Source organism: Oryctolagus cuniculus, chromosome 16 (genome assembly GCF_964237555.1).
Source record: "Oryctolagus cuniculus chromosome 16, mOryCun1.1, whole genome shotgun sequence".
Taxonomy (NCBI): domain Eukaryota; kingdom Metazoa; phylum Chordata; class Mammalia; order Lagomorpha; family Leporidae; genus Oryctolagus; species Oryctolagus cuniculus.
Genome location: NC_091447.1, coordinates 59,597,192 through 59,621,638, shown reverse-complemented (window position 1 = coordinate 59,621,638; position 24,447 = coordinate 59,597,192). Strand labels below are relative to the sequence as shown.

Below are 24,447 nucleotides of genomic sequence, written 5' to 3'. Positions count from 1 at the left end.
CGGGTCGGTTAAAAGGGTTCAGGCGGGACCTGGTATACAGCAGGCACTGCATTAACACTCAGCCCTTGTCTGCCTACCTGTCTTCCTCTATAGGCATACCTGGTGCCACATTAGTGCCTAGCCATCCCTGGCCCACAGCTGTGTTAATGCTTGGACTGTGGCATACGCATACAGCAGGTCCCGAGCTGTTGCTCGCCCTGTCCGGTGTATACAGCAGGTGCTGCCTTCGTGCCTGGTCCACGGCTGGCATGCAGCAGGTGCCTCGTTAGTGCCTGGCCTTGTGTCAGGTGTGCAGCACGTGCTGCGTGAATGCCCAGTATACAGTAGGTGGCCCATGAACGCTTCGTCCAGGACCGCCCCCGAGTGCGTCCGAGGAGAGCCGAGCGGCGCCGAGCCGGCCGCCGGGTCCGCCACGTTCCCACAATCCCGGGCGGCCCCGCCCCGCAGCCCGGCCGCGCGTCCCCTTCCCACGTCGGCGCAACCTAACCGCGGCGCCCCGCCCCCCGCGCCAGGCCCCGCCCAGGCCGGCGCCCTGAGGCCCGCCCCCGCCGCGCGCGCCGGGCCGCCGGCTCCTCCCATTGGCTGCCCCGCCTGCCCGTCGCCGCCGCGCCCGCCGCGGGCTAGGTTGTGCGGCGCTGGCGCTCGGTCGCGGCGGCTGCGGTTGGCGGCGGCGGCGGCGGCGGCGGGGCGCGGGCGCGGGCGCGGGCGGGTGCGCGGCCGGCGCGGCCCGAGTAGAGGCCGGCGGCGCGCGGGCGGCGGCGGCGGCGGCGGCGGGGCCGGCCCGGGCCGAGGCCGAGGCGGGCGGCGGCGGCGGCGGCTCCGGCCGGGGCGGCGGGGCGCGGGGGCGGCCGGGGCCGGGGCCGGGGCCGGGACGATGACTCTGGAGTCCATGATGGCGTGCTGCCTGAGCGACGAGGTGAAGGAGTCGAAGCGCATCAACGCCGAGATCGAGAAGCAGCTGCGGCGGGACAAGCGCGACGCGCGGCGGGAGCTCAAACTGCTGCTGCTCGGTGAGTGCGGGCGCCGGGCCGCCGGGGGTCCCCGCGAACCTGTCCGAGCGCCCAGCACCTGCCCCGGGCGCGCAGCACCTGCCCCGGGCGCGCAGCACCTGCCCCGGCCCCCAGAACCTGCCGTCCTGTCCCCCAGCACCTGCCCGGGCCCCCAGCACCTGCCGTCCGGTCCCCAGCACCTGCCCCGGGCCCCCAGCACCTGCCGTCCTGTCCCCCAGCACCTGCCCGGGCCCCCAGGTCTCCCAGCACCTGCCCAGGCGCCCAGCACCTGCCGTCCTGTCCCCAGAACCTGCCCGCGGGTCCCCGAGAACCTGCCGTCCGGTCCCCAGCACCTGCCCCGGGCCCCAGAACCTGCCGTCCTGTCCCCAGCACCTGCCCGGGCCCCCAGCACCTGCCGTCCGGTCCCCAGCACCTGCCCGGGCACCCAGCACCTGCCGTCCGGCCCCCGAGAACCTGCCCCGGGCCCCCAGAACCTGCCCCGGGCGCCCCAGCACCCGCCGTCCGGTCCCAGAACCTGCCCCGGGCGCCCCAGAACCTGCCCACGGGTCCCCTAGAACCTGCCCCGGGTCCCCCAGCACCTGCCGTCCGGTCCCCCAGAACCTGCCCGCGGGTCCCCCAGAACCTGTCCCCGTCACTGCCCCGGCTCTGCTGTCCAGCCCGGGCCCCCAGGTCTCCCAGAACCTGCCCGCGGGTCCCCTAGAACCTGCCGTCTGGTCCCCCAGATCCTGCCCCCGGTGCTGTCCCCGGTTCTGCTCCCTGCTCTGCTGACCAGGCCGGGCCCCCGCGTCCCCCAGAACCTGCCCCCGGCGCTGCCCCGGCTCTGCTGTCCAGCCCGGGCCCCGGGTCCAGCAGAATCTGCTCCCCGCTCGGGGCAGACCCCGGGGCCACGTGTAGCCCACTCGCCTCCTGGCAGGTGCAGCGGGCCTGCCCCCTCCAGAGACCCTCTGGGCTCCCCCGACCCCGGCCTCTGAGGGGAACCCCGGGCCAAGCGCCCTGCGGGAGGAGCCGACCCCTCCCACCTGGCCAGGTGGACCCCAGCCTGGCCCAGGTCTCGGCGGGAGCCGGGGCGCTGCTGTCCCGAGGAGTGGCCCCCACTCCCAGCTCTCCCGCCCCGCCCCTGTCTCCAAGGCGCACCTGTTCCTGGGAGCCAGGGCGCCCGTCTGTCATGTGTGTTGTCACCTCAAATAAGGAGCCCGTAGGGGTTTACAAAACAGAGGCCCCCACCTCTCCGGAGGGCGCACACGGGGTGGGGGTGCCCCCAGGCGTGGCCCTGGCCGGGGGAGCGCAGCTCTGGTCTGTCTGCGCAGGGTCCCGTCCTGAGGTTGGCACTGAGGGCGCCAGACACTTGTGGGGGCCCCACATGGCACTGGGGGACAGCCTGGCACTGGGGGACAGCCTGGCACTGGGGACAGCCTGGCACTGGGGGACATAGCGGCAATGGGGGACAGCCTGGCACTGGGGGACAGCCTGGCACTGGGGGCAGCCTGGCACTGGGGGACAGCCTGGCACTGGGGGACAGCGCGGCACTGGGGGGCAGCCTGGCACTGGCCGGCTCCTGCAGCCGGTGGTGGGCTGTGGGGTGGGCGTTAGCGAGGACCTCGGTCGTGAGGATGTGAGGACAGCCTGGCCCCGTGGCCCTGTGGCCTCCAGCCCCCGCCCCACCCCCACCCCCTCTCCTGCCCACACCCAGGCTTGGAGCCTGCGCTTTGGACTTGAGGCTGACTGGGGTTCAGGGGCGCAGCCCAGTGCTGATGGCCCAGCCCTCACCCTCCCGCCCCGTGGGAACCCCTGCCTGACAGGGGGTGGGGTGGGGGGTGGGGAGTGTGCGCACGTGCGGGAGGCCGCTGCGTCCAGGAGTGGCCAGCGGGCAGCCGGGCAGAGGATATGGGCTCGCGGGCCCCCGGGCCCCCCACAGACGCCCCAGGAGCACACGCGGGCCAGGCCCTGAGCCTTGCCAGCCAGAGAGAGACCCCCCCCCCCGGGAAACCTCCCACCCGAGCAGCCTCGGGCCCAGAGCCGGCCCTGCGTGTGCTGCCGGACCCGTCTGCGGGGGGCAAGTTGAGGGTGGGCTCAGGTTGCCCTGGTGCAGGGCTGTACCGGAGGCTGTGCGGGGTTGGCTACGCCCCCGCCCCCCGCCCCTGCCCCGTGCCCCCGCCCCCGCAGCTGCGCCCCAGTCCCCACCCCTGCCCCCACTCCCGCGCCCCTGCCCCTGCCCCCCGCGGCTGCGCCCCTGCGGCACCTGAGGGCAGGTGTGGGGCTCCCTCCAGAAGCCCACCTCCCCAGGCTGCGGGAGCTCACGCCTGCGGGCCGGGGGGGGGGTCTCCAGTGCCCCTGCGGGGGACCGTGGGTGCTTCTCTGGTCCCGAAGCCCTTCCCCCCGGACTCTGCTGCTCACGGCCGGGTTCCAGCCGCTGTGGACTTGGGGGCCGGGTCCTTCCCTGGGGCGGGACCGCGTCCCGGCCGCCGTCAACTCCATGCATGGAGGTCGCCTCGCGACAGCCGCGGGTGACACCCAGGATCCCTTGGGAGGCGGGACCAGTGTTGCTTCCTGTGTTTTAAGATTGATTGATGGATTTGAGGAGCAGAGTTACAGAGCCAGGTCCTCCATCCGCTGGGTCACTCCCCAAGTGCCCGCGATGACCGGGGCTGGGCCGGGCCACAGCCAGGAGCCGGGACCGCTGCCTTCCCAGGCGCACTAGCAGGGGGTGGGGTCGGAAACGGAGCAGCCGACTGGAACCGGCTCCCACGTAAGCCGGCGGCGGCGCCGTGTGCGCGCCTCCGCCAAGCGGCAGCGTGGACAGCGTGAGACGCGTGGCTCGCCCTAGATTGCTTGGTCGTGAATTTCTATTTATTTCATTGATTATTTGAAAAGCAAAGCGACGGAGACGCAGGGCGCTCCCGTCCGCTGGTCCACGCCCAGATGCCGGGGCCGCCAGGGCTGGGCCAGCCCGAGCCAGGGGCTCCGTCCGGGTCCGGGGCGGAGCGCGGTGCGCGTGGCGTCCTGACGCTGGGCCGGGCGCTCGCGCCGGCTCAGGGGAACCCTCCTTGGTGCCGCCAGAGCCCTCCGTGTGTGCGCAGCCCTCGGCACACGGATGCGGATCCGCACGCGTGACTCGCGGGTGGCGCACGCTGTTGAGCCTGCGTGCCAGGCGCTGCCCCCCTGCCGCGTGCGGGCCCCACGGGAGGTTCGGGCTGTGGGAACCCCGCCCGGGGAGGCCCCTGCTCCGTCCCTCACAGGTTTGTGGTTGGAGAGCTCGGGCCTTCCGTGGGAGCCCCGCCCGGGGAGGCCCAGCGCCGGCCTGGCTGTGCTTCTAAATAAAGCTGCCTCGTGCGGGGCTTCCTGTCTGCCCTGCACGGCCCCACCGGGCCGGGGAGAGGCCGGGATCCGGCGTGGGGTGGGTGTGGCGGGGCAGGCCACGGCTGAGCTCCCTGCGTGGCCTCCCCGGGCCGGGCTCGTGGCCCGGGTCCTCCCGAGTGTTCACGTTCACCGTGGGCTGGCGGGGCTGCGCCCTGGGGAGGGGCGGGTCAGGGCCCCGGTGGCGCCGTCGCGGCCGCGTGTGCGGGGCTCTGAGGCTTGTCCCCCGGGGCCTCCTGCCCCGGCCGGCTCGGCCGCTGTGGTCGGAGCAGGGGAAGCGCTTCCCGCCGATATTTAACCACAGGGGCTTTCGCTTTCTGATTGCCAGGGCGTCGGGGCGGAGCGAGCGGCCGCGTGTCCCTCACCAGTGGACGGAGGGGGGGACCCCCGCAGGGTGCCCCTGCCTGTGGAGTGGGGCCGGGCCGGGCTCTGGGCCTCGTGGAGTCGCTGTCCCCGGGGCCTGCGGTTGGGGGCACAGGTGCATCCCCGGGGCCTGGCCCAGACCCCCTCTGCCTGCATCGAGGGCCCAGCTGGCTTTTCACTCTGGTGACTTCCACCAGGGCACGGGTGGACGGGGCGGCCAGCCCTTCCTGGCCCGGGCAGGTTTGGGCGCCGGGGATGCTGGTTCTGAGCCCTTAGCCGCCCCCGCGGCTGGCACTGTAGGTCTGCGTCTCGCTTTCCCCAGGGTGGCAGACACGTGCACCTGGTCAGGACGCACGGCCGTGGGCTCCGGGCCCATAGTGCACCTGGTCAGGACGCGCGGCCGTGGGCTCCGGGCCCGTAGTGCACCTGGTCAGGACGCGCGGCCGTGGGCTCCGGGCCCGTAGTGCACCTGGTCAGGACGCGCGGCCGTGGGCTCCGGGCCCGTAGTGCACCTGGTCAGGACGCGCGGCCGTGGGCTCCGGGCCCGTAGTGCACCTGGTCAGGACGCGCGGCCGTGGGCTCCCGGGCCCGTAGTGCACCTGGTCAGGACGCGCGGCCGTGGGCTCCGGGCCCGTAGTGCACCTGGTCAGGACGCGCGGCCGTGGGCTCCGGGCCCGTAGTGCACCTGGTCAGGACGCGCGGCCGTGGGCTCCGGGCCCGTAGTGCACCTGGTCAGGACGCGCGGCCGTGGGCTCCCGGGCCCGTAGTGCACCTGGTCAGGACGCGCGGCCGTGGGCTCCCGGGCCCGTAGTGCACCTGGTCAGGACGCGCGGCCGTGGGCTCCCGGGCCCGTAGTGCACCTGGTCAGGACGCGCGGCTGTGCCTCCCGGGCCTGTCTGTGGGGTGGGCTGCCCCTCTGGTGCTGTGGACGTGGGGGCAGCTTGTGGTCTGCGCACTGCAGGACGTGGGGCGTCGTCCCTGGCCCTGCCCTGCCAGGAGCGCCGCCAGACCCCCATGAGCCCCTGCGACTTCTCTGGCTCCGTAGGTCCCTCTGCCAGGGAGGGGAGGGGGTGCTCTGTCTCGGGGCTCCGCAGCCCCTGCCTCCACCCCTCCCCCATCCCTTCGCGGTGGGCGGTGTGGAAAGCGACGTCCAGCCCTAGTTTCTCTCCTGACGGGACGGTGGCCTCGGGGCGCGCGCTGGGAGCCTGGGGGGAGCTGGCCCGGCGCAGCCGCCCACGGCCCTGAGAGGCAGTGGCCGAGAGCTGGCGCTCGTCCCTCCCAGGGCTCGGCTTTCCCTTCTGTGGGATGGAGCCGATCGCCCCGACTTTCCCAGGTGGCCATTGCGAGGCCAGGGGTCACGGCGGGCGGGGCCACGGCGGCCTGGCCCGCTGAGCCTCGGCTTCGTTACGGGTTCTGACCCCCAGGGCTGGCCTGAGCTGCGACCCGGCATCCGGGGCGGCACTGGAGGGGCCGGGCGCTGACCGTCGCCCTCCCTGCAGGCGCTGGGGGTTCCGGACCAGAGTGGGGTCCGGGCTTCCTGGTGCCCGAGTGTGCCCCCCATGGATGGTCTCCTCCCAGCCTCTGTGCTGGTGGGGGGCGAGCTGGGCAGGCGGGCCTCCTGCCAGGTGTCCCGTCTCGGGGACACAGCTGGGTGGTGAGCTCGGCCCTGCCGAGGCTGCGCGGCCCGGGGGCCCTGGGGCTGCTGGCGTCTCCCAGCGGCTCCCGGCAGTTGCGATGGTGCCGCCGGCACTGGGGGACCCTCTGCGGGGTTCCTCCCTCGGGCCGGGCTGACCAATAAGGAGACCGCATCTGTGCGCGGCCAGCAGCTGGTGGCCGTGCGGCCTCAGTCTTGCCAGCGTCCAGTGGGAGCCGCGGGTAGGTCCCTGCCCGGCCTGGGCGCTGGCTCCACTGGCACCTGTCCGCCCGCGCCGGTCTCAGCTGGATCATGGCTGCTGCACGTGCACGTCTGGGTGGTCCGGCCTCGGGACCCCCGTTCTGCAGCGTCTGGCTCGGGGGCCTGGCCAGGAGGCCACCTCAGGCCCAGGACTGACACGGGAACTCAGGGTGTGGTGCTGACCTCAGCCCTGGGGTCCGCGGACACCGACAGCCCTGCCGGCTCTGCACGGCGCCGCCTCCTTCCCGCAGGCTGGCTGGGCACAGTCTGTGCACCCCGGCAGGTGTCCCCTTGGGTGGGGGTTCCCTTGCTGGACCCCCGTGCTGCACCCCAGGGTCAGCAGGGGCCGTGGCCCGGCGTCGCGTCTGCGGGGTCCGCACAGGCTGCTCAGGCCCCGTGGGCTGGGGGTCCTCCCCGAACCTTGTTCTGGGGGAGCTGGGCTGGTGAGGGGCAGGGGGTGTGGGGGCCGGGGCTCTGGTGAGCGGCTGTGGGCGTGGCCACGTTGTCCGCACCGCGAGCTGCTGAGGCGGGAGAGGCCGTGTGCCGCACGGCTGCCCCTGCACGCCTCGAGGGACGTGGGGGGACCAGCTGTGCCCTCGGGAGCCGGCCCTCCCTGTACTGCCCGGCCCGTGGGGGGGCGGCTCCTGGCTGCACAGGGGGGCTCTGGCGGGGCCTCCCCAGCCCAAGGGGGCATCTTCTGGCCGTGGGCGTGGCATGGGCGCTGGCCTGCTGGTCCCCTCTGCAGACGCGGGCTGTGTGTGGCGGCTCCGTCCCTCCCGCTGCCAGTCGCGTGCACGGGTGGACGCCGCCGCACTGCGCTAACTGTCCACCTGCCGCGGGCCTCGTGCCGTGCACGGGCAGTCGGGCCCTGTCTCTGTCTGGCAGGTGTTCCGGCGCTTGTGGGCCCGGGCGGCCTGTGGCCTGCAGTGACCCCGGGCCAGGTGGGTCAGGAGGGCGGCTGCCCGCTGGGAGCAGCCATGGAGCCGGGAGCCAGTGCGGCCACGGCTGGGTGCCCACCGCGCGCGGGTGGTGTGGCCAGCCCAGGCGCTGCCCAGAGCCTCGCCCTCGGCCTGGCACGGCCAGCTCCACCGTGGCCGAGTGCCCTGGGGCCGCGGGAACCCTGGGCCGTCTGGGCCTGGCTGGCTCCCGGCCTTGGCTCCACGTGGGGACAGAGCCGCCGGGCTGTGTGCGCGGAGGTCGCGACCCCAGCACTGCTGCCCGTGTCCACTCCCCTCCTCCCGGGCATCCCCAGGCGCCGTCCGTCCTCAGCGTGTGCGGGCCGGGGCACGAGGCCGCGGAGCCTGGCCCGCCCAGAGATGGGCGCCCTGGGCGCCCGTGAGGCGACAGCCCCTTCCTGGGGACCCCGCGGGTGGGCCGGGGGCGGGCCGGGGGCGGGCCGGGGCGGGGCTCAGTGCGCTCCGGCCCCGCCCCCAGGCACGGGCGAGAGCGGCAAGAGCACGTTCATCAAGCAGATGCGCATCATCCACGGCGCCGGCTACTCGGAGGAGGACAAACGCGGCTTCACCAGGCTGGTCTACCAGAACGTCTTCACCGCCATGCAGGCCATGGTGCGCGCCATGGACACGCTGCGCATCCTCTACAAGGACGAGCACAACAAGGTGAGGGCGGGGCGCCGGGGGCGGGGGGCGGGGCGGCAGGGGGCGGGGCGCCGGGGCGGGGCGCCGGGGGCGGGGCGCCGAGGGGCGGGGCAGGGCGCTGGGGGCGGGGCGGGGGCAGGGCGGCAGGGGGCGGGGCGGGGCGGCCAGGGGGCGGGGCGGCCAGGGGGCGGGGCGCCGGGGGCGGGGCGGGGCGCCGGGGGCGGGGCGGGGGCGGGGCGGCGGGGGGCGGGGCGCCGGGGCGGCCAGGGGGCGGGGCGGCCGGGGGCGGGGCGGGGCGCCGAGGGGCGGGGCGGCGGGGGGCGGGGCGCCGGGGCGGCCAGGGGGCGGGGGGCGGGGCGGCCAGGGGGCGGGGCGCCGGGGGCGGGGCGGCCAGGGGGCGGCGCGCGCCCCTGCGCGGTGTCCCGGGTGCGCTCCTGTGCCCGCCGACGGGAGCCGTCCCGTCCCTTCCCGCCGCGCGGCCGCTGTGGCTGCTGGGGCCGGGAGCTTCCGTGGGCGGCGTCCGTGTGGACGGGGTGCGTGTGTAGACAGGTCTCTGGATGGGGGTGTGGGGGTGGAGTTCTGGTCAGGGTGCGGGCACCCGTGAGCCCTGCAGGGTCCGCCTCGCTGTCGGCTTTGCCCTGCGGCCCTGGTTCGGGGGAGGGGTTTGCCCCGTTTCTGGTGTCACCGGGTGCGTGCTGGCTCGGAGGCCCCACCCCTGGGTCTGCTGCGGCCGCACTGGAGGTGGGCTGGGCTGGGGCCCTGCGCGGTGGCTGTGGGCTCCGCCGGCGCTGACCGCTCGGCGCTCCCAGGCCCGTGGGGGTCTCGGGCGAGGGGTGCAGACAGGGCTGCTGGGGACCAGGCTTCCTCGGCGCCGGTGCGTGTGTGGAGAGCCGCGCGGGGCTGCGGTCGGCGGTTCCAGCCCCGGCCCGCCGCCCCCCTCCCCCCAGGCGAACGCGCTGCTGATCCGGGAGGTGGACGTGGAGAAGGTGACGACGTTCGAGCACCGCTACGTCCACGCCATCAAAACGCTGTGGGAGGACCCGGGCATCCAGGAGTGCTACGACCGGCGGCGGGAGTACCAGCTCTCGGACTCGGCCAAGTAGTGAGTGCCCCGCCCCCCGCCACGAGGCCCCGCCCATCCCGGCCGCCTGTCCCCGCCCCCCACGAGGCCCCGCCCATCCCGGTCCCCGCCCCCGCCCCCACGAGGCCCCGCCCATCCCGGCCACCAGCCCCGCCCCCCACGAGGCCCCGCCCATCCCGGCCACCAGCCCCCGCCCCCCACGAGGCCCCGCCCATCCCGGTCCCCGCCCCCGCCCTGGGCGCCGCTGAGCCCCGCCCCGCCCCGCCCCGCCCCGCAGCTACCTGTCGGACGTGGACCGCATCGCCACCTCGGGCTACCTGCCCACCCAGCAGGACGTGCTGCGCGTGCGCGTGCCCACCACCGGCATCATCGAGTACCCCTTCGACCTGGAGAACATCATCTTCAGGTGCCCGCGCGGGCGGGGGGCGGGGCGGGGCGGGGACACGGGGCGGGGCTTCGGCCCGCGCCTGCCTCCCCCAGCGCCTGGTGGGGCACACGGTCCGGGGCTTCGCCCGCCGGCCCTCTCGCCGCCTCCCTCCCTTGCCGCGGTGGGGGCCCTCCCGGCCCTGGGAACCTGTGCCTCAGCACCCCCCCCCTGCAGACCGTGGGTCCGCCCCGGCAGGCCTGTGTGCGCGCCGGCCGGCTGCGCCCCGTTCTCTCTCTGCCTTCTCTCCCGGGGTCTGTGCCCCCAGAGTGGTGAAGCCGAGGCCCGCCGGGGCGCCCCGCCTCGCCTCTCGGTCCCCTGCCCTGCCCGGGCTCCCCCAGCGAGCGGGGGCGGGGCCGGCGGGCGGGAGCTCCCTCCTACCCCCCCCGCCCGCCGCCGCCCTCCAGCCGCGCCGTCGCCTTGCAGGATGGTGGACGTGGGCGGCCAGCGGTCCGAGCGGAGGAAGTGGATCCACTGCTTTGAGAACGTCACGTCCATCATGTTCCTCGTGGCCCTCAGCGAGTACGACCAGGTCCTGGTGGAGTCGGACAACGAGGTGCGGGCGGGGCGGGGCGCGGCGGGGCGGGCGGGGCCTGGGGGCGGGGCCTGGGGGCCGGGTGGGCGGGGCCTGGGGGGGCGAGCGCCTGCCGACCGCCGCGTCCGTCCCCAGAACCGCATGGAGGAGAGCAAGGCGCTGTTCCGCACCATCATCACCTACCCCTGGTTCCAGAACTCCTCCGTCATCCTCTTCCTCAACAAGAAGGACCTGCTGGAGGACAAGGTCCTGCACTCGCACCTGGTGGACTACTTCCCCGAGTTCGACGGTGCGCGGGGGCGGGGCCTGGAGGGCCGGGGCGGGGCCGGGGCGGGGCTGCCGGAGGACGAGGGCCTGCACTTGCACCTGGTGGACTACTTCCCCGAGTTCGACGGTGCGCGGGGGCGGGGCCTGGAGGGCCGGGGCGGGGCCTGCGGGGGCGGGGCGGGGCCAGGGCGGGGCTGCTGGAGGACGAGGGCCTGCACTCGCACCTGGTGGACTACTTCCCCGAGTTCGACGGTGCGCGGGGGCGGGGCCGGGGCGGGGCCTGGAGGGCCGGGGCCGGGCCTACGGGGGCGGGGCCGGGGCGGGGCCTGGAGGGCCGGGGCCGGGCCGGGGCGGGGCTGCTGGAGGACAAGGGCCTGCACTCGCACCTGGTGGACTACTTCCCCGAGTTCGATGGTGCGCGGGGGCGGGGCCTGGAGGGCCGGGGCGGGGCCTGGAGGGCCGGGGCGGGGCCGGGGTGGGGCTGCCGGAGGACGAGGGCCTGCACTTGCACCTGGTGGACTACTTCCCCGCGTTCGATGGTGCGCGGGGGCGGGGCCGGGGCGGGGCCTGGAGGGCCGGGGTGGGGCTGGGGGGGTTGGGTGGGGCCTGGCGGTGGGGGCGGGGCCGGGGCGGGGCTTGTGGGGTGGCCGGGCGGGCGCTCACCTGCCGCCGCCCCCAGGGCCGCAGCGGGACGCGCAGGCGGCGCGCGAGTTCATCCTGAAGATGTTCGTGGACCTGAACCCCGACAGCGACAAGATCATCTACTCGCACTTCACGTGCGCCACGGACACGGAGAACATCCGCTTCGTGTTCGCGGCGGTCAAGGACACGATCCTGCAGCTGAACCTGAAGGAGTACAACCTGGTGTGAGGGCCCGCCCGCGCCCGGAAGTGCCTCACGGCCCGGTCTCAGGTCGGTCCGAGCGCGGGCGGCTCCCCGCACTCGCACTTTGCGCACGCGCGGCCGCGCACTGAGCCAGACCCCGGCCGCCGCCGGCCCCGCCCTCCTCGTGGGTTTGGTTTTTTTTTTTTTTTTTTTGCACAATCGCGGGGGAGAGGGGGGCGCCGGCCCGGCCCCGGAGAGGACGCGGCCCCACGCGGCCCCACGGCCCCGCCGCCCCGCGCGCGCGGGGTCCCGTTCCGTGCCAAGCGTCCGCCCCGCGGCGGGAGCGGCTGGTGCTGCCCGCGGGCCCGGCTCACAAAGGGAACGGGGCCGCCGCCCGCAGCGCCCCCTGGCGGCCGCCTCCGTGCCTGCGCCGGGCTGCCCCGCCGCGCCCCGCTCGGCCCGGCCTATTTAAGTATTCGTCCGCGCCGTTTTTATCCTCGTCCGACATGCATGTGCTGTGGCCCGGGCCGGAGCCCGCACCCTGCCCCGGGGCCGCCCGAAGCCGACTTTTCGTATCTTTCTCCCGAAATGAACTGTTTTAAATTGGAATAAATTTTGTTCCTAAGCGCTGTGTCCCCCGCCTGCCTTAGCTCCCGTCCGGGGCGTGGGGGGGCGTGCGTGCACCCGCTGCGCTCAGACCCCCTCCCCCGCTCTGCGCCCGGAGGGTGGGGCCTGCGGGTGTCCACCCTGTCCTTTCTGCAGGTCTTTTTACTTGAGAGGTGGAGGGAGGGGGGGGGGGGAGAGGGAGGTCTTCCACCCGCTGGGTCACCCCCCAGTTGGCCCCAACGGCTGGAGCTGTGCCGATCGGAAGCCAGGAGCTCCATCCGGGTCTCCCACGCGGGTGCAGGCGCCCAGGGTATTGGGCCATCCTCCCCTGCTTTCCCAGGCCACAGCAGAGAGCTGGGGTGGAAATGGAGCAGCCGGGACTCGAACCCGTGTCCCTCGGGGATGCTGGTGTCGCGGGCGGTGGCCTAACCCGCTGCACCACAGCGCCGGCCCCCACTCCGTCAGTGCCGTCCGTTTCCAGAACCTTCTCCCCTTCCCGAAGAAGCTCTGACCTCAGCCCCTGGCACCCCCACCGCTCCTCTCTCTGGCTCCTCCGAGCTCTGGGCGGGGCCGCAGCCGTGTGCAGGCGCAGGTGCACATGTTCCGACGGCCCGAGCCCCCTCCCAGTCACTCAGAGGCCCTGGGGGCCAGCGCGGGGCGGGCACGGTGCTGGGCGCGGTGAAGACGGCCAGGGGAGGTGGCGCTGGCGGCTCGGGGGAGAGGACCCCAGCGAGGCGGCCGGGTGGCTGGCGCAGGGCGAGCCAATGGGTGGGCGGAGGGGGCGGGGCAGGGGATGGGGCCCACCCGGCTTGGCTGGGCTGCCCGCGAGGGGCCGGCGCCGGGCGACTGGGGTGAAGACCAAGCTGGTCCAGGCAGGTGGGGACCCGGATCCCGGACCCTCGGGTGTAGACAGGGAGGCTGCGGCAGGTGTTACGCCGCCAGTGTCCAGCAGGTGTCGCCCGAGCAGCGCCTCGCTGACCCCAGGCTCTGGCCCCGGCCGGGCGCCCTGCCTGCCCACATCCGGCCCTGGTGGGCTGGCCCAGAGGGCGCCGCAGCCCCGCCGGGGCCGCCCCAGGCCGCCCCCAGCGCCCGCTGCGGAATTCGCCGTGTCCGTGCAGAAGCGGCACCGCAGTCCCCGCACGCAGCCCGGCTGCCTCTGCGGTGCTACTGGCTCCCGACCATGCCTCGGCCTTGAGCGGCCGGGATCCGAACCCAGGCCTCCTGGTTCCCTAAGCGAGCGCCTGGGATCTTGGCCAGCCAGGCGGGCAGGGGCCGCAGCTTGCCGGGACCCGCGTCAGGAGACCCATCCCGGGTGTCGGGGTGCCGATGGAAAGTCGGGGCTGAGACCTCCCAGCCGTATGGAGGCTGCCCGCGGGACGAAGGGGGCGGGGTCCTGGGGGTCCCCTGGTGCACGGGGGGCAGCAGCCCCGAGGGTCCCCGTGGGGCGGATCTGGGGGTGATGATGGCCACGGGGGCGTGGCTGCCGCGCTCTGGGGTCACCGTGGTGGTGCGTGAGTGACAGCCTTCGGAACCTTCTCCCGGTCCCAGCCTGAAGCTGGTCCCCAGGCCCACGCCCAGACTCGGGGATCCGGGCACCGCGGGCAGCTCCCGGGAGGGGTCCTGCGCGTGGCGGCCCCGCTGGGCATGAGTCAGAGCTTCCTTTTCCAAGGGGAAAAAAAAAATGCTTCACCCCCGGATGCCCGCAGCGGCCAACGCTGGGCCGACAACTCGGAGCTCCATCCGGGGCCCTGCACCTGCTGCCTCTCTGAGAGCCGGGCCTCGAACCCAGGCCCTCCCGCGGGCGCCGGCTCCTCCGCGGGCTGCACGCATCCCACAGCCCTGAGAGGGCCATCGCCGGTCCCAGTTCAGTCCCCCGACCCCTGAGCCCCGTCCTCCGCTGCCCCCAGGGCACTGGACCGGAAGTGGAGCAGCCGCACCTGCCCGGAGCGCTGGACGGAGCCCCTCCCCCACCGGGTCCAACTCCCGGCTGTGTCCGCGCGGCCCCGCGCGCGGGAGACCCGGATGGAGCGCCTGGCTCCTGCAGCCCGGCCCAGCCCCGGCCACTGCGGCCATGTGGGGATGACCCGGCGGATGGGAGCTCGCTCTCCCGCCCCCTCTCGCTCTCCCACTCGCTCTCTGCACTTCCAACCAAAATGTTTTCTAAGAATGGAATTTAAAAAGATATTTATCTTGGTGCAAAAGTGTTGTGACGCCCGCCTGGGAGCGTCCCCCACAGCGCGTGGCCGCGGCCGTCACAGGGCGACCCCGCTCTCCCGCGCAGCCGGCCCCCACCGACCACTGTCCGTCCGGGGAGAGGGCAAGTTGCAGCGTGGGGCTGGAGGTCGGGTTCCGGAGTCGGGGCAGGGTCTGGGGTCGGGGTCCGGGCTGGGGGCAGGGTCGGGGGCCGGGGCCAGGGGTCGGGGGCAGGGGCGCTGCACGGGGTCGGGGGTGCAAATGGGGCCGGGGGCGTGGCGCGGCGCGGGGCCAGGGCCAGGGGGCAGGGCGGGGGTCGGGGTTGGCGCGGGGCCGGGTGTTGGGGTCCTGGGTCGGGGCAGGGTCTGGGGTCCAGGGTCGGGGGCCAAGGGTCAGGGTCTGGGGCCGGGGTCGGGGCGGGGTCTGGGGTCTGGGGTCGGGGGCCAGGGGTCCGGGGTCTGGGGTCAGGGTCTGGGGCGGGGGTCGGCCCGCGGCGGCCACGTGTCCGCCGTCTGCTCCTGCACTGCCAGCTGCTGTCCTGGGCGGGGAGCAGGGCCGCGCCTGCTAGCCCCGGTCACCCGCGGGGCCCCCGACCCACTTCCCGTCTGCTGGCGGTTACGAATCAGCAGAGAAAAACACCCGAAACCGCACAAGGGCGCCGGCCCGCGGGGCTCCACCCTGGCTGCGCAGCCCCCTCGGGCGGGGAGGGGGAGGGGCGCGTCAGGCCCCCCACCCCCTCGGAGCGTCCTGGGGGCCCCTGAGTTACAGGTGTCTCGGGGGAGCCAGAACTCCCCAGGGCCTCGCAGGAGCGGCCTGCACCCGACGGGGCGGGGCCCAGGCCGAGGTCCTGCACCCGCTGGGTCACTCCCTGCACGCCCACCGCGGCCAGGAGCTGCATCCGGGTCTCCTGCGGGGGTGGTGGGGGCCCCTGCGGCCCCCCAGGGTGCTGGACTCGAACTCAGGCCCTCAGGTGTGCATGGCCATCGTCGTCGTCCCTGCGGCGAGAATGTTGGCCGCGCGCGTTTCGTGGTTTGGGGCCCTGGCGCGTGTCTCCCCGGTGCCTGGTATACAGCCGGCGCTTCCTAAGGGTGGGGGTGGGGTGGGGGCTCCCTGCTGGGCAGCCCCAGGCCAGTCCTCCCGCCCTGCCTCAGTTTTGCGCATCTGTGCATGGGGACGAGGCGGGGCAGCAGGGACTCGCGGCCATGGCGGCTCCTGGTTGGCTGGGAGGAGGGAGCCAGCCCCGCGGTCACGTCCGCCGCCGAGAATGAGGAAGGAGGCGCGGCCGGGCACCGGGGCTTCGCTGGCGGCTGCGCTGCGCTCCCCGGGGCCCCGCCTCGCCTGCCCCTGGCTCCCCGGGACCTGTCGGGTCGGGTCCGGGCAGGTCGCGGGTGGGCGGGGAGCCTGGGCCTCGCCAGCTCCACCCCGCACCCGTCCCCGCCCGGTGCCCGTGGACGGGACGCTGGGGTCCCCGGAGTGAGTCCCAGAACCAGGCCGCCCGGCTCCTCCGGGGGGCCGGGGGTCCCCCCGCCATGGCCCGCTCCCTGGCCTGGCGCTGCTGCCCCTGGTGTCTGAGCGAGGACGAGAAGGCGGCCGCTCGCGTCGACCAGGAAATCACCAGGCTGCTCCTGGAACACAGGCGGCAGGTGCGAGGCGAGCTCAAACTGCTGCTGCTGGGTGAGCGGGGCCCGGGCGGGGCGCGGGGCGCAGGGGCGGGGCCGGGGCGCAGGGGCGCGGGGTCGGGGGCCCGGGCGGGGCCGGGGCGCAGGGGCGCAGGGGCGGGGCCGGGGGAGCAGGGGCGCAGGGGCGCGGGGTCGGGGGCCAGGGCGGGGCCGGGGGCGCCCGCTTCCCTCCGACCCGCCGTCCGGCCCATTCTCCGGGTGGGAAGACTGAGACCAGACCCCGGCACCTGCCCGGCAGGCCCAGCCCGCCCTACCTGTCTGAGCGCTCAGCTCAGGTGCGACACGCCCGGGCCGAGGGGGCGAGGCCGGCGCGCCCCCGCGCTCCCCCAGGGCCCAGGACTTCCGCGCTCGGCCACGGCGGGGCGGAGAGGGGGGCTTGGATGGCTGGGGTCCGTCATTTGTTCATCCACTCATTCATTCCTTCAGGGCGCCATGGAAGCCCCTGGGCGCGGGAGTGACCCCAGCACCGCCCACGGAGGCGGGCAGGGCAAGCCAATGCGCTCATTTCCGGCAGCAAAGCAGGGGGAGGGGAGGGGGAGGCCTAAGCCCGGTGGGGAGGAGGGGGCTCCCCTTTACCTTCCCGGGGGTCCTGCGAGGCAGAGACGAGAGGTGACCATCCGGTCCACCGAGTACCCGCGGCCGCTGGGACTGTGCTAAGCTGCGGAGTGTGGCAGGGGTGTGGGGCGCAGGGGGAGGGCTGGGAGTTCCACTCGGGGCTCCCCTGTGGGTGGCGGGGGCCCAGACACGGGCCGCCACAGCCCCCGCCCAGGGTGCGCATGCGCAGGGAGCTGCGGCGGGGGGGGGGCGTGGGGGTCCCAGGTGCCACCGTCCCCACTGCACCTCGCGCCCGCCCCGTGTCCGCGCGTCCCCGGTCTCCTTCCCTGCTGTGGCCTCGCTGGGCTCACCCTGGGGGTGCTGGGGGGGCGGTGTCCCGGCTCCCGTGCCTGCCCTGCACCCCCACGCCCGCCGGCCCAGGGGGCCAGCGAGGAAAGAGCGGGACCCCTGGGTTGCACCCTGACAGCCGCCGGTCGCCTCCCCACCTCCTCGGAGGGTCAGGGTCGGGGTCGGGGTCAGGGTCAGGGTCGGGGTCGGGGTCAGGGTTAGGGTCAGAGTCAGGGGTCAGGGGCAGGGTCGGGGTCAGGGTCAGAGTCAGGGGTCAGGGGTCAGGGGTGGGGTTGGGGTCAGGGTCAGAGTTGGGGGTCAGGGGTGGGGTTGGGGTCAGGGCAGGGCCAGGGTCAGAGTCAGGGGCAGGGGAGGGGTCAGGGTCGGCGTCGGGGTCAGGGTCAGAGTTGGGGTCAGGGTCGGGGGTCAGGGGCGGGGTCGGGGTCGGGGTCAGGGTCAGTCAGGGTCAGGGTCCCATTCTGAGCTTGGCGGGAGAACTGCTCTCCCATTTCATTTCCCGGGAGATAGATGGGTGCGGGGCGGCGCGGTGGCCCAGCGGGTGAGGCCGCGGCTGCTCAGCTTCCATCCAGCTCCGGGGAGCAGCCGGGGAGGCCCCAGGGCGGGCGGCCCGCCTCCCACGTGGGGACCCGGATGGAGCTGCTGGCCCAGCCCTGCTGCTGGGGACATCTGGGGTGACCCAGCGGACGGAGGAGCGCTCGCTCCCTCTCTCCCCCTCCCTCTCTCTCTCCCTCTCTCTCTCTCTCTCCATCCCTCCCTCCCTCCCTCTCTCTCTCCCTCTCTCTCCTTGTCTCTCTCTCCCTCCGTCCCTCTCCCTCTCTCCCTCCCTCCCTCCCTCCCTCCCTTCCTTCCTCTCTCCCTCTCTGTAACTCTACCTTTCAAATAAATCAGTTTTTTTTTTTTAAATCCAAGCTCTGCGGTGCCCCAGGGCCTCCAGCTGCCGTCCCTGGCGCCGCCGGTGACGTGGCTAATGCACGGACGTGTGGATGTGCAGCCGTGAGGGCCATCTTTAGAAAACGCTTAGTCAGCAGCCGGGCCGGGCGGGCCGGGGCTCCATCCGGGTCTCCCACGCGGGTGCAGGGCCCAGGGTGCGTGGGCAGGGACTCTGAGGTCCTCTGGTGCGGGCGCCTGGCCCCTGGGTACCTCCGGAGCGGGTTCTATGGCCTGTGCGGGTTCTGTGGCCTGTGCGTTTCGGGGAGGCGGCGGCCCTGCAGGAAGCCGCTGGAAATGCCCCCTCCCTGCCTGGCGCTGCCCTGGGCTCGAAGCGGCCTCCCCTCCCTGCCTCGCGTGGGCCGCTCGCGTGTTCCCTCCCCACGCAGGCTTTGCCAGCGGAGCGTGTGCACCCCACCCCGCACTCAGTCACCGCAGGCCTGGCTGCCTCGGCTCCGCGTGGGTTCCGTCCCGGTGTCGCCTCCCTGGGGGCGTTCTCCGGCCGCCCCAGCCTTCCCTCTGCTCGCGGCCAGTGGCCGGTCTCCCCGGCGCACGCGCGCGTTTGTCTGTTACCCGCGCGCGAGCCAGGGTGTGCGGTGACCTGGCCGCAGCCGGTGCCCGCCAAGTGCTTCGTGAACGAACGCAACGCGCGATCGATGGAGTGGGACCCCGGCCCGCTTCGGGAAGCCCCCGCGGAGGGGGCGGGGCGGGGCGGGGCGGGGCGGCGCGCCCCCTCCCCGTGCTGACCGCCGCCTCGCTGCCCCACCCCCCATCCCTGAAAACAGGAATTGAATCCAGGAGTTGTTTTCTTCCCCTTGGGGATGGCGCAGAGCGGCGTGGGGGCGCGCAGGGGGCTAGGGCCCCGCTCGACGCCCGCGTCCCAGGCTGGAGCGCTGCTCCGGGCCCACCCCGCCCCCTGCTGAGGGCCTGGGAGGCGCGGGGAGGGTCCAAGGGCCAGCCCCTGCACCCGCGTGGGAGACCCGGAGGGAGCTCCTGGCTCCCGGCTTCGGCCCGGCCCAGCCCCGGCTGTTGAAGCCGCGCTAACTCCGCCATTCCAACACCTGAGATAACTTGAACAGGGCGCCAGCCCTTGGCACGGCTGGGAAACTGAGGCAGGGGCGGGCCTTGTCCAGGCTCCTCCCACGGCCAGGATTCGCGCCTGGGGTCCGCGGAGGCCCTGGGCCTGGGGCAGACGCGACGCGTGGGGCCTGGCCCGGTTGCTTCCCCTTCCCGACAGCTGGGTCCACTTCCCCTCCGTCCCCCGGGAGGAAGCGGCCTCTTCCCGTGCGGGCCGCATGACAGGTGCGACGGCGGCGGCCCCCGCCTGCCCCCAGGCCGGGCCTGGTGGGGTCCCCGGGGAGTCCTGCCCTCTGGGGGACAGCCGAGGCCGCGGGACTCTGTGGCTTCCCGCTGGCCACAGAAGTGTCCGCAGAGTGTCTTCATCCACTCGAGAGGCGGGGAGAGACAGCCGCTGGGGCGCTCCGCAGTGCCCACACAGCTGGGCTGGGCCAGGCGAGGCCAGCGCCAGGAGCTGCATCGGGGTCTCCCCCGCCGGCCCGGCAGCCCTGGGCCCCGTCACTGCAGGGCCCCACCCCACTCCGGGGTGCCCCCAGCACTGTGCGGTGCCCCGCGGGTCACGCGCCGCTCTGACCCTGTGCAAGGGGCCAGAGGGGGCCGGGCCCGGGCGGGCGGGCGGGAGGGAGGGGTGAAACCACCGGTTACAGCGGGGCTCCCGTCAATCAAGCCAGGCCCCACCCCTCGCCCCCCGCAACGCCAGGGTGTGCAGTGTGCAGGGAACCCAGAGGGTTCCCGCGCCGCCGCCGTCAGCCTCCCTGCCCGCGGGGGGCCCCACGCGCGTCCCACCCCCCAGCGTCGGTGCGGACGCGCGCTGCCCTCGGCTTTGATCCCCGCGGAGAAGTCTTATTCTGGAACATTCTTAGACCCCTGCAGGAGAGCCCCGGCGGCCCGCCCCTCCCCGCGAGTGGCCCCCACCCCAGGCTGCGTGCGTTCAGTCCCAACCCTAAGGCTGTGCACCTGCACCCCACGGGCACAGCGGCGCGTCCTGGCGGCGCATGCGCGAGGCAGACCCCCAGCCCAGCCCCGCACACGGCTGGGCCCACGCAGGCCGCCCGTCTGTGCGCCGATGGACACGTGGATGACAGCCGGACAGGCGGCATGGACAGACAGATGAGGGACAGGTGGAGATGGAGCAGGCAGTAGTAATGGATGACCGATAAACCGTGACCGCGATAGGTAGCAAGTACGGGGTGGGGTAGAATGATTGATACGGGTGATTGACAGGTGATGGGTGATGGGCAGGGGGCAGACGCAGACACTGAGAACGGGCGGGTTAGAAACAGATGCGTGACGCGGGCGGGCTGAGACGGCGGACACGTCACACACGCACAGGTAGGCCTGTGGGTGCTCCTACACCGGGGCATCGTGGTATCCGTGTTGGTTACGCGTCCACACCCGTGCTGCTGCGGCCACCTCGCAGACCTGGGACCTGTGGTGTTTTAATATGGGGGCCGGCGCGGTGGCCTAGCGGGTGAAGCTGCCGCCTGCAGCGCTGGCCTCCCGCACGGGTGCCGGTTCAAGTCCCGGCGGCTCCACTTCCGGTCCAGCTCCCTGCTGTGGCCTGGAAAAGCAGTGGACGATGGCCCGAGTGCTTGGGGCCCTGCACGTGCGTGGGAGACCCGGATGGAGCTCCTGGCTCCGGCCTGGCCCAGCCCCAGCTGCTGTGGCCATTTGGAGAGTGAACCGGCAGATGGAAGACCGCTCTGTGTCGCTTCCTCTTTCTCTCTAACTGCGACTTTCAAATAAATAAATAAATAAACTATTATTTCTTTGGAAGAGAGACATGGAGATACAGATGTCCACAGAGCTGTCTGCTGGTTCTCGCCCCCAATGCCCGCAACAGCCAGGGCTGGGCCAGGCCGGAGCCGCGGGACAGAGCTCCCTCCGGGTCTCCCACGTGGGTGGCAGGTGCACAGGTACCCGAGCCGTCGCGTGCCTGCTCCCAGGGTGCGCATGCGCAGGGAGCTGCGGGGTCCCGCGGTGGAGCCGGGCGCCCTTGCCTTGGACGGCGGCGTCCCACACGGGGTGGGGCTTGACCCCGCACAAACACCGGAGCCCAAGTGCCGCGTCCTGCAGTGCGGGGCGGGGGGGAGGGGCGAGCACTGCCCTCGGAGACCGGGCTGGGGGCGGGAGGCGGCTTTGGGGGGCGATGGGAGATGTGCCCCCCGCGTCTCCTGCATCCCCCCTCCCGTTTCCTCTTTGTGTGCTCCAGCCGGGCCACCCCTTCCCGATTTCTGCTCGTCTCAGTTCCTCTCCCAATAACCGCACCCTCATCCCGGGCAGGCACAAGGAGTCCCCGTCCCCTGCCCATCCCTGGCCGAGCCCCGCGCGGGGGTCCCGGGGAGGGAGTAGAGGCGGTCACGAGGCTGGGCCCAGGGCCAGCTTCCGGGGCGGGAGGCCTGGCGGGGAGACCCTGAGCCGGCTTTGCAGGGCCTGGCGGCGGTGGGCACCTGCGGCCCGGCCCCCACCCTCTCGGTCCTCCCTGCGGCCGCCAGGGGGCGCGCGCGAGCACCTGCGCCGGCTCCCACCCGGGGCAGCTCCCGAGCGCTGAGCGGTGGCGCGGTGCCCCCCACGCCCCCCAGGCACGGGCGAGAGCGGCAAGAGCACGTTCATCAAGCAGATGCGCATCATCCACGGCGCCGGCTACTCGGAGGAGGACCGCAAGGGCTTCCGGCCGCTCGTCTTCCAGAACATCTTCCTCTCGGTCCAGGCCATCATCGAGGCCATGGACCGGCTGCAGATCCCCTACAGCCGGCCGGAGAGCAAGGTGCGCGGGGGCTGCGGCCCTGTCCAGGTCGCCCTCAGGGCTGCCAGGGGCCCCAGCACGTGGGGACACCAGGGCAGCCCCGTGTCTCCCCCGGGCACTGCGTGGATTTAAGAAACAACTGGTCAACCTGTCCCTCTAACACGCACGCACATACACGCCTCGCTGGATCCTGCTAGAACCATGATCCGTGGGCACTGCCCGTGGGTCCCTGGATCTCTGATTGACACCTGGCCCTCAGCCACGCCCACTCTGGTGTTGGCCACGCTCCAGGTCATCAGGAGGCAGAGGGACATCCACGTGGCCTCTCCTTATGTCGCCGTGGGGCCCACCTGAGGACGCTGGAGGCTGCTGGGGCCGACTCCCCTGCACCCACCCGGCCTGGGGCCCTGCAGTCCTTTGGCACGGATGGGGTTGGGGACCGGTGCGTGGGGAGGGCAGAGAGCGCGCCCCCCCCCAGCACACGCGTGCACACAGATACGCACGCGTGTACACGTGAACCCCCGTGTAGACCAAGCAGAGGCTGCTACCGGGAGCCCCGGGGCCCGGGCTGTCCGCGCCTGTGTGTCCACGGCGGCCCCTGCTGGGGTCGCGGCGCGCAGGCGCGCCCGGCTGTGGGGCCCCGGGCCCAGCTGATGGCGCGTCTGCTCCCCCCAGCTCCACGCCAGCCTGGTCATGAGCCAGGACCCCTACAAGGTGAACACGTTCGAGACGCGCTACGCCCTGGCCGTGCAGAGCCTGTGGAGGGACGCGGGCGTCCGGGCCTGCTACGAGCGGCGGCGGGAGTTCCACCTGCTGGACTCGGCCGTGTAGTGAGTCTGGGGTCCGGGGGGCGGGGGCGGGGCGCGGGGGAGGGGCTGGGGGCCCGTCCTCAGGGCGCCTCTCCGCAGCTACCTGTCGCACCTCGAGCGCATCGCCGAGGAGGGCTACGTGCCCACGGCGCAGGACGTGTTGCGTAGCCGCATGCCCACCACCGGCATCAATGAGTACTGCTTCTCCGTGCAGAAGACCAACCTGCGGTGAGCGCGCGTGCGCGCTGGGGCCCGGGGCTGGCGGGGGCGGGGCGCCCGTCGGAAGTGGGCAGAGGTCAAGGACACAGAGACCGGCTTTGGGCCGGGGTCCCGGGGTCAGACACCTGCTCCTGCGGGCGGGGGTCCCGGGGTCCTTGCTGGGAGGGCTGGGGGGCAGCCGCCGGGCCGTAGCCCCCCACCCCGGGCCACCCCGGCCCCCTCTGCCGTCGGGGTAGGGAGCCAGCAGCCCTTGGAGAGTCCCGCCTGCCCCCGCCTCCATTTCTGCATCCGTCAAATGGGCCCAGCAGCCGGCGCGAGTCCCTCTGACCCTCCGAGGGGTCCCGGCTGGGACTGGGGCTGGGGCTGGGGCTGGGGTCCCCCAGCCCTGACGCGGCGCCCGGGGCCCCCGCAGCATCGTGGACGTCGGGGGCCAGAAATCGGAGCGCAGGAAGTGGATCCACTGCTTCGAGGACGTGACGGCGCTCATCTTCCTGGCCTCACTGAGCGAGTACGACCAGTGCCTGGAGGAGAACGGCCAGGAGGTGTGGCCGCGGGGGCTGCCGGGCGCGGGGTGGGCCGTCCGGCTTCCCGGGTGGACGGCGCGGCCGGCGGGCCCCCGGGAGACCCCGTCAGCGGCCGCCCGTGCCCACAGAACCGCATGCAGGAGAGCCTGGCGCTGTTCGGCACCGTCCTGGCGCTGCCCTGGTTCCGGGCCACCTCGGTCATCCTCTTCCTCAACAAGACGGACATCCTGGAGGACAAGGTCCGCACGTCGCACCTGGCCACCTACTTCCCGGGCTTCCGGGGTGAGCGCGCCCGGCCCCGCCCAAAATCCCAGGGCCGAGCCCGATTGGGCCGTTCCGGTCCCGTGACGCGCCCGCGCCGCCCCCATTGGCCAGTGCCGAGTCACCTGACCGCCCATGCCGCTGGCACGTGGCGGAGGCCCTCAGACAAGACGGCCAGCACCCACGCAGGGTGCTGAGCCTCCCGCGCCCCCTCTGCCCCGCTCTAGGGCCCCCGCAGGACCCGGAGGCCGCCAAGAGGTTCATCCTGGAGCTGTACACACGCGTGTACGCGGGCGCCGCCGCCGGCCCCGACGGCGCCAGCAAAGGGCCGCGCTCCCGCCGCCTCTTCAGCCACTACACGTGCGCCACGGACACGCAGAACATACGCAAGGTCTTCAAGGACGTGCGGGACTCGGTGCTCGCGCGCTACCTGGACGAGATCAACCTGCTGTGACGCGGGCTCTGGCGCCCCCTGGCGGCCGCGAGGAGCGCTGCGCCCACGGTGCGGGCCCACGCGTGGAGCCGAGACCCCCAAACCCCCTCCATGTTTATTCCGTCCCCCGCGCGCTGCGATTAAAGGAATTGTGCCGCGGGCTGGGAGCCGGCGTCTGCTGTCCCCACGCAGGTCCGCGCCGGCCGGGGGGAGGGGACTGCTGCAGCTCAGATCCCACGCGCGGCGACGGGCAGGAGGCGAGCGGCCCCCACCCTGCAGAGGGGACCCCCAGGGACATTGTGCTGGGAGCCGGCAGGGCCCACTCCCACTCGCGACTCTGCCCCGGGGCCCGGCCGAGCCGTCGTACGTGGAAGGGCACGCGGGCCGCTCCACTCGGGGCCCACCTCCCTGCGTGGACGGCGGCGCTCGGCGCTTCCGGACGGCTGAGCCCCCACGCGGAGCCCCGCCCCGCGCGTCCACGCGTGGGCCCCGCCTCTGTCCCCGACCCCGCCTGAGCTGCGGCACCGGGAGTTGGGGGCGGCGCCTGGGGACCCCGCACCCCCTCGCGGGAACCGCGCCCAGGTGGGCGTCCCGGCCTCGGCGCCTCTGCCTGCCCGTGGGGATCCCCGCGCGTGGGGGGTCGCGGGGGCCCGGGCAGCAAGGGGCGGGCTGCGGGCGATGCTGCGTGTCACGCGCGTGGGGGTCGCGGGCTCCGCGGC

At 73.9% G+C, this 24,447-nt stretch overlaps 2 protein-coding genes across 2 annotated transcripts; both read left to right on the top strand.

Annotated features, from left to right (window-relative positions):
- Positions 1 to 602: 602 nt before the first annotated feature.
- On the top strand, positions 603 to 11,976 carry GNA11 (G protein subunit alpha 11). Its single transcript, XM_070058628.1, has 7 exons — positions 603 to 1,010; positions 8,056 to 8,240; positions 9,167 to 9,321; positions 9,578 to 9,706; positions 10,151 to 10,280; positions 10,395 to 10,548; positions 11,206 to 11,976. The coding sequence occupies exons 1-7, from the start codon at positions 875 to 877 to the stop codon at positions 11,394 to 11,396; spliced, it is 1,080 nt and encodes a 359-aa protein (XP_069914729.1). The 5' UTR covers positions 603 to 874; the 3' UTR covers positions 11,397 to 11,976.
- A 3,703-nt stretch (positions 11,977 to 15,679) lies between these two features.
- GNA15 (G protein subunit alpha 15) lies at positions 15,680 to 23,749 on the top strand. Its single transcript, NM_001082715.1, has 7 exons — positions 15,680 to 15,824; positions 21,319 to 21,503; positions 22,158 to 22,312; positions 22,391 to 22,519; positions 22,923 to 23,052; positions 23,163 to 23,316; positions 23,523 to 23,749. The coding sequence occupies exons 1-7, from the start codon at positions 15,680 to 15,682 to the stop codon at positions 23,747 to 23,749; spliced, it is 1,125 nt and encodes a 374-aa protein (NP_001076184.1).
- The last annotated feature ends 698 nt before the right edge of the window (positions 23,750 to 24,447 follow it).